Source organism: Fulmarus glacialis, unplaced genomic scaffold (assembly GCF_000690835.1).
Source record: "Fulmarus glacialis isolate BGI_N327 unplaced genomic scaffold, ASM69083v1 Scaffold40139, whole genome shotgun sequence".
Taxonomy (NCBI): domain Eukaryota; kingdom Metazoa; phylum Chordata; class Aves; order Procellariiformes; family Procellariidae; genus Fulmarus; species Fulmarus glacialis.
The window spans coordinates 1-9,669 of NW_009235936.1; the positions used below are offsets into that span (position 1 = coordinate 1).

The 9,669-nt window shown below is 54.6% G+C and overlaps 3 protein-coding genes across 3 annotated transcripts; 2 read left to right on the forward strand and 1 right to left on the reverse strand.

Annotated features, from left to right (window-relative positions):
* Positions 1-87: 87 nt before the first annotated feature.
* On the forward strand, positions 88-691 carry LOC104082921 (coiled-coil-helix-coiled-coil-helix domain-containing protein 10, mitochondrial-like; the record flags this gene model as incomplete). Its single annotated transcript, XM_009586201.1, has 2 exons — positions 88-238; positions 672-691. Coding segments are annotated over 2 exons (171 nt in total), but the record flags the coding sequence as incomplete, so codon positions are not given.
* A 1,733-nt stretch (positions 692-2,424) lies between these two features.
* LOC104082922 (chromosome unknown open reading frame, human C22orf15) lies at positions 2,425-5,126 on the reverse strand. Its single transcript, XM_009586202.1, has 5 exons — positions 5,102-5,126; positions 3,907-3,993; positions 3,518-3,643; positions 3,076-3,147; positions 2,425-2,582 (listed from the first exon to the last, which is right to left on the reverse strand). The coding sequence occupies exons 1-5, from the start codon at positions 5,124-5,126 to the stop codon at positions 2,425-2,427; spliced, it is 468 nt and encodes a 155-aa protein (XP_009584497.1).
* A 3,365-nt stretch (positions 5,127-8,491) lies between these two features.
* Positions 8,492-9,114, forward strand: VPREB3 (pre-B lymphocyte 3). The gene is made up of 2 exons (XM_009586200.1): positions 8,492-8,540; positions 8,786-9,114. The coding sequence occupies exons 1-2, from the start codon at positions 8,492-8,494 to the stop codon at positions 9,112-9,114; spliced, it is 378 nt and encodes a 125-aa protein (XP_009584495.1).
* The last annotated feature ends 555 nt before the right edge of the window (positions 9,115-9,669 follow it).

Sequence of the window (9,669 nt, forward strand, 5' to 3'; positions counted from 1 at the left end):
CTGAGAGGTGATAAGGAGCCCCTCCGTTCGCTGTAGGAGGTGCCTCTGCCCCCAGACCTGCTTCCCTAACCAGGCCCTTGCCTGCAGGAGCCCAGGCAGCAGCCCGTGTACCAGCAGTCGCCCTATGGACCCTGCCACTATGAGATGAAGCAGTTCCTGGAATGTGCTACCAACCAGAGAGACCTGACCTTGTGCGAGGGCTTCAACGAGGCTCTGAAGCAGTGCAAGTATAGCAATGGTGAGTCTGCGCCCTGTCCCCCAGGAGGGCTGGGCAGTGAGGGAACTGCTGACAGGAGAATAACCGAGAGCGTTCAAAGGTTGCAGAAGCAATCTGTTGAGGTTATAGTGCCCTTCAAGGCTTTACATAGGAAGCAGTTCTGCCTTTCCTGTGCCCTGGAATGCAGAAGGGAACTGGAAAGGGCGGGAGAAATGATTGTGACCATGTGTCTGTGAAGGTGAGGAGGCTGTAGGTACCCTCTTAGAGGTTCCTCTCTTGTGGTGGTGGGAAGCCTGCTGCTTTCCCTGTTTGGTTCCCTAATTCCTGTTGCATCTGTTAAAAGCAGATGTCAGCTGTTATGTCTTGATCTGGTCACCTTAGGTAAGAGAGCTTTTATTAACTCCAGCTGCAGGAATGTGCACCTAATGCTGAACTTGTGGTTTCTCCCCTGTAGGTGTTTCTTCTCTCCTGTGAAGAATCTGCCCCCTTGTAGGGAAGAGGAGCCTGGTGTAAAGCCTTGCTGCCTACAGGGAGCAGAAGGATGAGCTGGAGGGAACAGACTGGCCAGACCAGGAGTCTTCTAGTGGTAATTCACTTCTGGTAGGGAAGGAAAGGAATGGTTGGACCTGTGGGACTTCAGAATTCAGATAGTGCTGTATTTATTACAGAGAAATAAAGGAGTTTATTTGGACCTGTCACTTGTGCATGTTCTTTATTTAATTCTCAAGCTAAAATTAAGCTACCAAAATGTTAACAGTATCAGCCACTTAAAGGACAAGGCACAGTTGTGTATTTCCTGCAAACAGGAGGGCAGCCTAGCAAGGACTGTGCCTGCATGACTTGGCAAAAGCAGATCCACAACTGACCTGAGAGTGGATTGGCTGCACTCCAGGCAGAGGAGGGGCTGGAGGGACGTAATCTGAGATGTGTCCTACAGTATTTTCAATAACAAATTATTTTTCCATTGATATCCTCTTCCTGAAGAGCTGTTCTGACCCTGGAGCTAAGAAAATATGATCTGTCTGGCTGTGTGACTCGGATACAGTTGGCTGATCTTACTTAAAAGCCTTAGCGGGTTATGCAATGTTCTCAAGGTCACCAGCATCAGGTGAAGTTCGGAGCTGCTTTCCTCTTACAGTCAGTATAGCAGAACAGTCTTGAGTGCAGACTGGCCTCCAGCAGGAGACCCTGCTCCTCATTTTGGTGTGAAAGAGAATTTTGAGGCTTCAGCTGGAGTTTTAGTGGCACAGCAGTGAAACCATGACACTTTCAGGTGCTTAACTGCTGAATCTTCATGGAAGAATTCATCTTAACTGCTGACCTTTGGGTGTTGAATATTGGGCAAGTTCTGAGCCACCTGCCTGGATCTGTGAGGAAATCCAGGTCTAGATGGTAAAAGCTGGCAGCAGATACTGGAGGCTGGTGTTGAAAGTCCTGCCCTGTCTAAATGTCGGAACCTAAATTCTTGGTGGTAGATAATGTCCTAAGCTGTGCCTGGCCTTATTTGGGGTGCCTTGTGCTCTCCAGGGAAAAAGTAGAGACTCACAAGCCTAAGTGCCCTGTGTGCTTAGCTGCCCCAGTCTGAGCATAGAGGAACCACTGTAATGAAGTTGTTCTAACTCCCTTTAAGAAATAAATACTAGACTAATGTTGGTGTGTGCTGGTCTGGGTGGAGAAGCTGTTAAGGAGCACCTGCAGCAGGTGTGTGCTGTCTTCTGACCCATCTTGGCTAAGTGCTAGCAATGCTGCTTCTGGAGTTGGAGAGACTCTGGATGTCTCCTGAACAGCTTTTCCTGGTGACTGCAGCGGACAATCTCTAGAAGGCCACTGCCAGTGTGGTGATGGTGTTGAAGGCAGACTCATCCAGTGATGCAGGTGCATGTTCCTCTGGCTGCTGGTGCAGGTGGGTTGAAAGGAGGTGCGGTTTCTTGTCACTTGGGAGTGCAGACCATGCCATGGGAACGAGTGACCCCTTGAAGCAGGAGGCTGGTGCTTGTTCTTGGCTGTGGTGCTGTGTTTGCGTGGTCAGCGTGCAGCTTTGGATGTGGTAGTGTGAACCTCCGAGAGGAGCAGGGGGATTCCAGGAAGAGGAGCTAAGTAGCAGAGGATTCTTGCCGAGCTGGGGGTGAGTGCTTGGGCAGTACGGCTCCGTGGTTGAGCCCTGGTGGTGGCTGTGCTGCGTTTGCAACCAGTAGTGGGTCTGTTCCTCATCTAGGGGTGCCCTTGAGCTCTGAGCTCTTCTTGCTCTGTGAGGTGGGCCTGGGCCTGGCTGGGGTGCTGGTGAGGGGCTGAGCCCTTCTCTGCAAGGAGCCCCTCCTCCAGTGGTCTCTCATCTGGGTGTTTGCCGAGAGCTTCTGCAGCTGATCTGTGGAGTGATCCCCCCCAGAGTTGGATGTTTTCCTTCTGTGTTGGTCAGTTGCCCCTTGCTGTGTTGAGTGAGGCTATGCCAACCTGTGAGACTACAGCCTGGGAGAGGGACTTCTGGGTTTCCTAATCTCTCCTGTTGTCCTTCCCTCCCTGTTTGTTCCAAGGAAATGTCCCCTCTTTCCTTTGGACCCCTCCAAGCTGGGGGTGGGGTTGTGCCTGGTGTGGGTTGGGAGGGCAGCAAGTGCCTGCTGTCACACTAACTAGGAGGGATTCTGCAAACCAGCTCTGGCTTCTGCTTGTCCCTTCTCTTGCTGCCTGAATGCACTTGCTACCCATAGCCATTACCAGTCCTAAAGCTCAGTGTTGTGAGGGGGCATAGTGGAATGCAGAGGACAATCCCATGGGTGGTGTACAAGGGCTGTGGTGGGGAGAGGAGTCATGCCTGCACCCCTGGCTCCTCTGTGGAGGTGAGGTGGGTGCCTGTCTCTTACCTGCTAGGTCAGGGTAGTGTTTTCCCAGGTTCTCTAGCAAGGATTCATAGCAGGTGGCTTCAGAGCTTTCTCCTGCCAGCAGAATGGGAGAAATGGATTAACCTCTCTCCTGGCTGAAAACCGAAGTCAAGACTTGTAGCTGGGGCAGGCGGCTCTGCCCAGGAAAGGTTCCTCCTCCCCCAGAGCAGCCACCTCAGACAAATACAAGGTTCAGCTCTAGCTCTTCATCTGAGCTGGCTTCTGTCTCCTCAGAGCTACTGTGCCATGTCTAAGTGACTGCTGAATAGAGCCCCTCTCCAAAGCTGCATCTTTGTTTCTAGGAAGTGACAGGGTTTTCCTGGTCTGTGGGACAGTAAATTGAAATGGTGTGTGACACCCCCCCTGCAAAGCAGACCCTCCTTGGTGCAGAGGCTGAACTGTGCTGTCTCGACGAGGAACTTACGGACGACTCTGATGAGGATGTAGCGCTCCCTTTCCCGAAGGTATTTACTGGCGAATTCAGATGCAGGATTTTCCACTTTGCTCAGGTTCATCAGGGTGCCAGTTTCATCCAGAAGATCAATGCAGTCTGGAGGGAGAGAGATGTGGTAAAGAAAGTCCAATGTGCCCCTGTGCGGCTAGCATGAGCCTGTGGGGTTTAGAGGTATTTTCCTTGGCAAGTTATGCTTTGAAGAGAATCTGTTGAGATCTAGAGGGAAGGAGGTTTGCTGCCCCTTTCCCTGCGCTTTGGGATGATCTGGGATTCCCATGTGACCTGTTTGTCACCCTCTGCTGCTTCTCTATGGGTGAGCACCGGTCCTTCTGGTGACCGCTGCTCAGGAGCACTCGTACCTTCAGGCCTGCACTGACACTTCCTCTTCAGGTGAGCCGTGAGGATCAGGACGCGGCACTGCAGGTTCACCATCTCTTGGCAGTTGGCTGCAGACAGGGAATGAGACCTGAGATATGACTGTGGTCACCTCGAATCGGGGGGCCCCATGGACTTGGCAGGAGGCACAGCAAGTGGCCAAGAAGTGCCTGCTGTTGTGGCCAGCAAAGGTAGGATCCCTGCATGGCCATCAGCAGGGCTTTGAGTTGCTGTATTACAGCCATGTCTGCTGGTGTTTGGTGCTGGGAATGCTCCAGGTTAGGAGTGGAGATGAACATTTTGACTTGGGGAAAATGCTTCTGATTCATGAAGTGCCTCTGTCCTTCAACTTTGTTTCATCAAACATGAGTAGGAAAAAGCAGTGAGCCCTGGCCCTTGCCAGTCCCCTTCCACAAACTTCTCCTAGTCACAAGAGGAAAGAGCTGGAGATCACGGCTGAGTCACTAGGGGACATTTTGGCTGTGAACTCTCACCAAGTTTGTCATGATTGAGAAATCCCCAGGGCTGACATGTCAGTAGTCAGAGCTGGGGATCCAATTCAAATAGCAGAGGGAGCAAAGGCTTAGGACCATGTGTGTCTGGCGGCTTCAGCTGCAAGTGTCTAGGGTCAGGCAAAGGCTCTCAGCCAACTGGGCAGGGTGAGGACAGGGTCTGCTTATTCCCTCCCACCAGCTGCAGATATTTGCTCTCTGAAGCTGAGGGCTGGGATTTGAGCCAGGGAACCCTTCCCACACAGCTGGGAGCAGAGGAACTCTGCTGGCAGCTGTCATTTCTGTCCCATGGCTGCTCTTGTTGTGTCTAGATAAGCAGAGCCCCCTCCAGTGATTCCCCAGAGCTGCAAGGTTGGGAACTCATCCTTGCCTCTGGCCTCCCTCCCTGCAATTAACTTAGCTCTGCTGGGATGGTTTTCCTCCATGATTCATTGTGTAGGAGTTAAAGATCTCCCCCCTTTTTTTTTTTGGCAGATAAGGCAAAGGATGCTGATGTGCCCTGGCAGAGCTCTCCTGCCCTGTTTCCTAGCCACTGGGCATTGCTGTGCATCAAGGTGCCATGTCCCTCCCTGCCCCTCATGGGGCCACCACCTGGTGGTGGTGAAGATGGTCCAGGTGACCAGCCAGCCCCCAGAGCTGAGGCAAAGCCAGGGCTTTCCGCATGTACCTCCATATCTCACTGTAACGAACATGGCGTTTGGCATGCCTCTTCCCGGAGCTGCTCAACTCCAGCCGGGGACCGGGCCTGCGATGTGGGGGCTGCTCGTGCTGGGTGCTGTCCTGCAGGCAGTGGGGATGACAAAATGCCCGATGGCGATGGTGTTAGCTGCTGGAGAGCCCAGGGGAGGGGCTGCGTTTCCAGCTGATGCTGTTGTGGTTTCAGTAGCCAGATTTCCCAGCAACGGGGAATGGCCCCCGCAGATTCCCAAGCCTCCTGCAGCCGGGCAGTGGGAGAAGGCGGGTAGAGCAGGGGCTGGGCTAAGCAACAGGCTGCTGTGAGGGCTGTCTGCTCTGTGTGGTCCCAGCTGCTCTGATTTTCAGACTTTTTGCAGTCTTGTGGTGTTTCCTGTCCCCGCTGTTTGTCCTGCAGCTTGTCTGGGCTGTGATGGTGCCAGATCTGCCCACCCTGCCCCTAGCTGAGCCAAGTGCTGCTGCAAAAGCAGCTGCGGTCTCCTCTGCAAGATGGTCAGACGCCACTGGAAAAACCTTCCTCAGGACCCTGCCTGCTCCGGTCCTACTCTGGAGCATGAGGTAGTGGGGTTTTGCAGCCTGGGAAGAGCTGTGGGCACTTGTAAGGACAGCAGCTGTACCTGTACTGCAGAGCAGGAGGAAGCCACAGGGCTTAGCAAATGTGGGTTGGTGCAGCAGTAAGTCCTGGTCCACGTTTTGCCCTGGCCTGATGGGGTAGCTGTGCTTGGTCAGTGATGTGTCAATCTGGGATAAAATCTGCTTCGTTTGGGAGAGTTCCTTCTGTTCACTGAGCACCTCTTGTACCTCATGCGGGAGGGAATAAAGCTGGCAGAACAGGGTGAGCACGGTGCTGGGCTTGTACCTGCTCTTGCACTTTGCACAGCCAGGTGCTTTCCTGCACCCCTCAGCTGTCAGAGTGATATGCATGGCTTCCGCACCATCTGCATCTTCCATTTGTGGCCTAAATGTTGCTGTACAAGTGATCCTGCAGCAGTGCTTAGGGGGCCCTGTAGCAGCACCCCCTTTTCGTGCGGAGATGCTGAGACATACAAATGAAATCACTTCCCCGGGCTGGTCAGCAGATGTGGAGGACCTGAATGGTGGGAACCAGTAACAACACTGATGTACTGCACATCCAGTGCTTGCTGCTCTGTGGACAAATTCCCTTTCTCCAAAATGCCCCTCCTTGGATGAGGTGGTGATTTCCTTCTGCCTTGGTGGGTCTTTGTTTCACAATCTCTGTCTAATCCGTGCATCTGAGCTGCTGGGGCCTTGGTGACAGGGTGTATGTGTGACACTCCTCACCTAAAACACATGTGCAGGTTGATTCATATTCACCTTGCCACCACCTTGCAGAGTTTGGGGACTGCTGGTGGGCAACAGCTGGAGCTGCAGCGTGCTTGTACCTGCACAGGCTCAGGGGCCTGGCTGTATCAAACAGAAGCTGCTGATATGCTGCAATGGCAGGACTTCACAAGGCCAGAAGACATCAAGACAAAGCCCTAGCCTTGAATGGGCTTTGGAGCTGGTCTTGTGCAGCTGTTGCTGCCTGCTGTAGGCTGGCTCTAATAAGTCTGATACAGCAGGTTTGCCTGGATGGGCACAGGTGGGACACAGCCAGGCTTTACTGCATGTGCAGGGAGTGCTGTGTGGCACCTATACACTCCACATCCCCCTGGCAGATGTACCCCTGGCTGCCCTCCTGTACTGCAGCAGCCCCTGCAGCCTGGCTGTGCAAGGTGCTATATGGTCCCATCAGGTCTAACTGGCACCTCACTACTTCATGGTGCTGCAGGTGTGGACCCTGCTCTGTGGCATCTGTGTTATAGCTGCTCTGATCGCCCAGTCATCAACTTTTACTCTCATTTTCCCCTCACTGCTCCCAGGGGAGTCTGTGTCACAGTAAATGGGGCAAGGTTGTGTGGGTAACTGTTTTTGTTAGACCAGCTGATAAAGAATGCAGAAAAAATAGGCGAGCCGTTGGGTGCACCAACCCTTGCTCAGAGCACTGCAGCATGGCAAAGCAAAGCAAGTGTCTAGCTTGCTGTGTCACATCCTTGGATGATGGTGGTGCTTCCTCTTCAGGATCTGCCCGTGCCAGAGACATGGTGCTGGGGTGTTCTAACAATGCAGGGCTCTGTCTCAGAGCTCCATTTTCCCTCAAACCCAGAGCATGCAGGGACCAGTTGCTTTAGGAACCACTTGCAAACATCTTTGGCTTGGGGACACCTTGAGAGCAGGGCTGGGTGCTGCAGAGGGGAGGGAAAGGGCCATCCCTGGATGGTGATGTGGTGGCATCAGGGGGGCTGAGCCTGCCTGTGGAGGGCAGGAGGTACCCACTGGTTATGGGACACCGCAAAGTGCCTGCCGACCACCCTGCTGTGAAGGACTGCCATCGGCCGGTGGCTGGAGGGTGCAGAGACTTGCTGGGGGGAGACCAGCCCTTGACTGTGGCTGGCTGTGTGATGTGGCATCTCTGGGCCCTGTGTTGGGTGTTACAGAGGAGGGGCTTTACACCTGGTGAGTCCGGCAGCCTTTTGCTGCAACGGTCTGCTGTCTTTCTGCACAAGGCACCAGCTGTGCTGCAGTTGTGTCTTGCTGCACTAGCTCCCTTGGGAAATGCCTTCCGGCAGGTGACTTCGGCGGCCACCCCCGCATGTTTGCCCCTGGCTGCTGTTTCTGAGGTGGCCCTGGCAAAGAGGCAGCGCTCTCAGCACCTTTGGCAGCTCCCAGCCCATGCTGCAGGGCAGTCATTCTTGTCACAGCGATGGAGCTGCATGGAGAAGGGAGCAGCAACTTTCCTTGTATTGCTTCTGCGATGAGACAGCTGCCGGGGGGCTCTGGCACTTCCTGTCTTTCATTCTCCCTGGTGGCAGAAGAGCCAGCCGGCTCCCAGCCTGCTGCTACCACAGGGCATCCTTGGCATTGTGTGGCTCAGGCTCCTGGTCTCCTGCGCACCTGGTGGCAGAGGCCTCGAGGCTAAACGTCTGCGTGTAAGACCACAGAAAAACCTCTCTTCTCCCCCCATCAGAGAGGAGAGATGGTCAGTGATGCCTCCCCACCGTACCCCAGTGCCTGGGGCAGAGGGTGGTGGGGTGGGCTGTGCGTGCATCGGTGCACCTAGAGGAAATGGCCTAGCCTGGGGCAAAGGTGGGCGGTGGGTTGCAATGCTTAGCTCTCGCCCCACTGCTTTGAGCCCCCTCCCTGAAGCCCAGCTGCAAGCAAAGTGAGCAACGTGGGGAGCTGGAGTCCCCGAGCCCCCTGTGTCATTTACATATGCCTCACCAACGCCAGCAGCACAGCAACCTGGGTTTGTGTAGCATCGCAGACCCTCTCTGAAACAGCCTCCCTTCCTCTGCTTCCTGCCATGGCCCTGGGTTTCATGGTCCTGCTCCTGGTGGGAACAATGGGGACAGGTAAGGGTGGTGTGACTGAGCTAGCTGTTGTCTGGGGGGGGCACTGCAGGGTGGTGAGCAAGACTGGACTGTATGGGGGATGTTAGTCTGAGTAGGGTGTTTTGCTCCAGGGCTGTGTGGTGTGATGAGCAGGACGGAGGTTGGGTAATGGGGTTGCCTCAAGGGAGCAGGCGGACATTTTGGGGCTGAGGGCGATGGGGGACATGGCTCAGCCCATCGGTAACTGCATCCCTTGGTGTGCGCAGCTTCCAGGGCTCAGCCCGTGCTGACCCAGCCATCCTCTGTGTCAGTGCTGCCTGGACAGACTGCTCGGCTGTCCTGCACCCTGAGCCCCCAGTACAACATCAGCGAGTTCGGCATCTCCTGGTACCAGCAGCGCCCAGGGCACTCCCTGAGGTACCTGCTCTATTACAACTCTGAGCGAGACAAGCACAAGCCCGCCAAGATTCCTGACCGCTTCTCTGCTACCAAAGACCTCGCCAGCAATGCCTGTATCCTCATCATCGCATCTGCCTGCCATGAAGACAACGGCAACTATTACTGCTCCCTGTCACATGCCTTCAGCTGGTTTTAGAAACGGGCAACAAAAGCTTTCTGCATTTTCCCTTGCAACCCTGATGCAAAGCCTCAACAGGGATAATGGCAGCCCTAGGAGGAATGGGAAATGACCCTGTTGCATTTGAGCAAGCCCAGCAGCACTGCGTTGTGCTGTGACGTGCAGCAACCTCCTCTTTGACCCCAAGCGTCCCCCGTGGAGCATTAGACAGTCTGATACGGTGCAAGACCTGCCAGGGCTCAGCCCAGGAATACACAGGAGCAGGGATCTCCTGCTGGGGTGGGAGAACGGAGGGCTCTGCCATGGCCTGACTTTCCTGGGCTCTTCCAGCACTTGGCACAACGCAGGCTTGATCCCAGCTTGGGCTTCTGCGCAGTTTGGCTCACCTGATAATAAAGGTTAATCCTTAGCCACGCGGCTTGTGTCATGTATGTAGCGTCCAGAGGAGCACCTTGGGCGTCTCTTTGCGGGGATGGCGCCATGCCCTGGGGTACCTGAGATACGAGGCTGAGCCAAAGGCGCTATGGCGTGGAGTTTGGTGGGATCTCTTGGGCCTGGATAGAGCTGTATCAC

Bases quoted from the DNA above. Each gene is read 5' to 3' on its own strand.
- VPREB3 (XM_009586200.1), top strand. From the start codon at position 8,492: ATGGCCCTGGGTTTCATGGTCCTGCTCCTGGTGGGAACAATGGGGACA. The intron at 8,541-8,785 runs GTAAGGGTGGTG...TGGTGTGCGCAG, and splicing joins GGTGGGAACAATGGGGACAG to CTTCCAGGGCTCAGCCCGTG.
- LOC104082922 (XM_009586202.1), bottom strand. From the start codon at position 5,126: ATGTTCGTTACAGTGAGATATGGAG. The intron at 3,994-5,101 runs GTACATGCGGAA...CCCTGTCTGCAG, and splicing joins CGTTACAGTGAGATATGGAG to CCAACTGCCAAGAGATGGTG. The intron at 3,644-3,906 runs GTACGAGTGCTC...CTCTCCCTCCAG, and splicing joins GTGTCAGTGCAGGCCTGAAG to ACTGCATTGATCTTCTGGAT.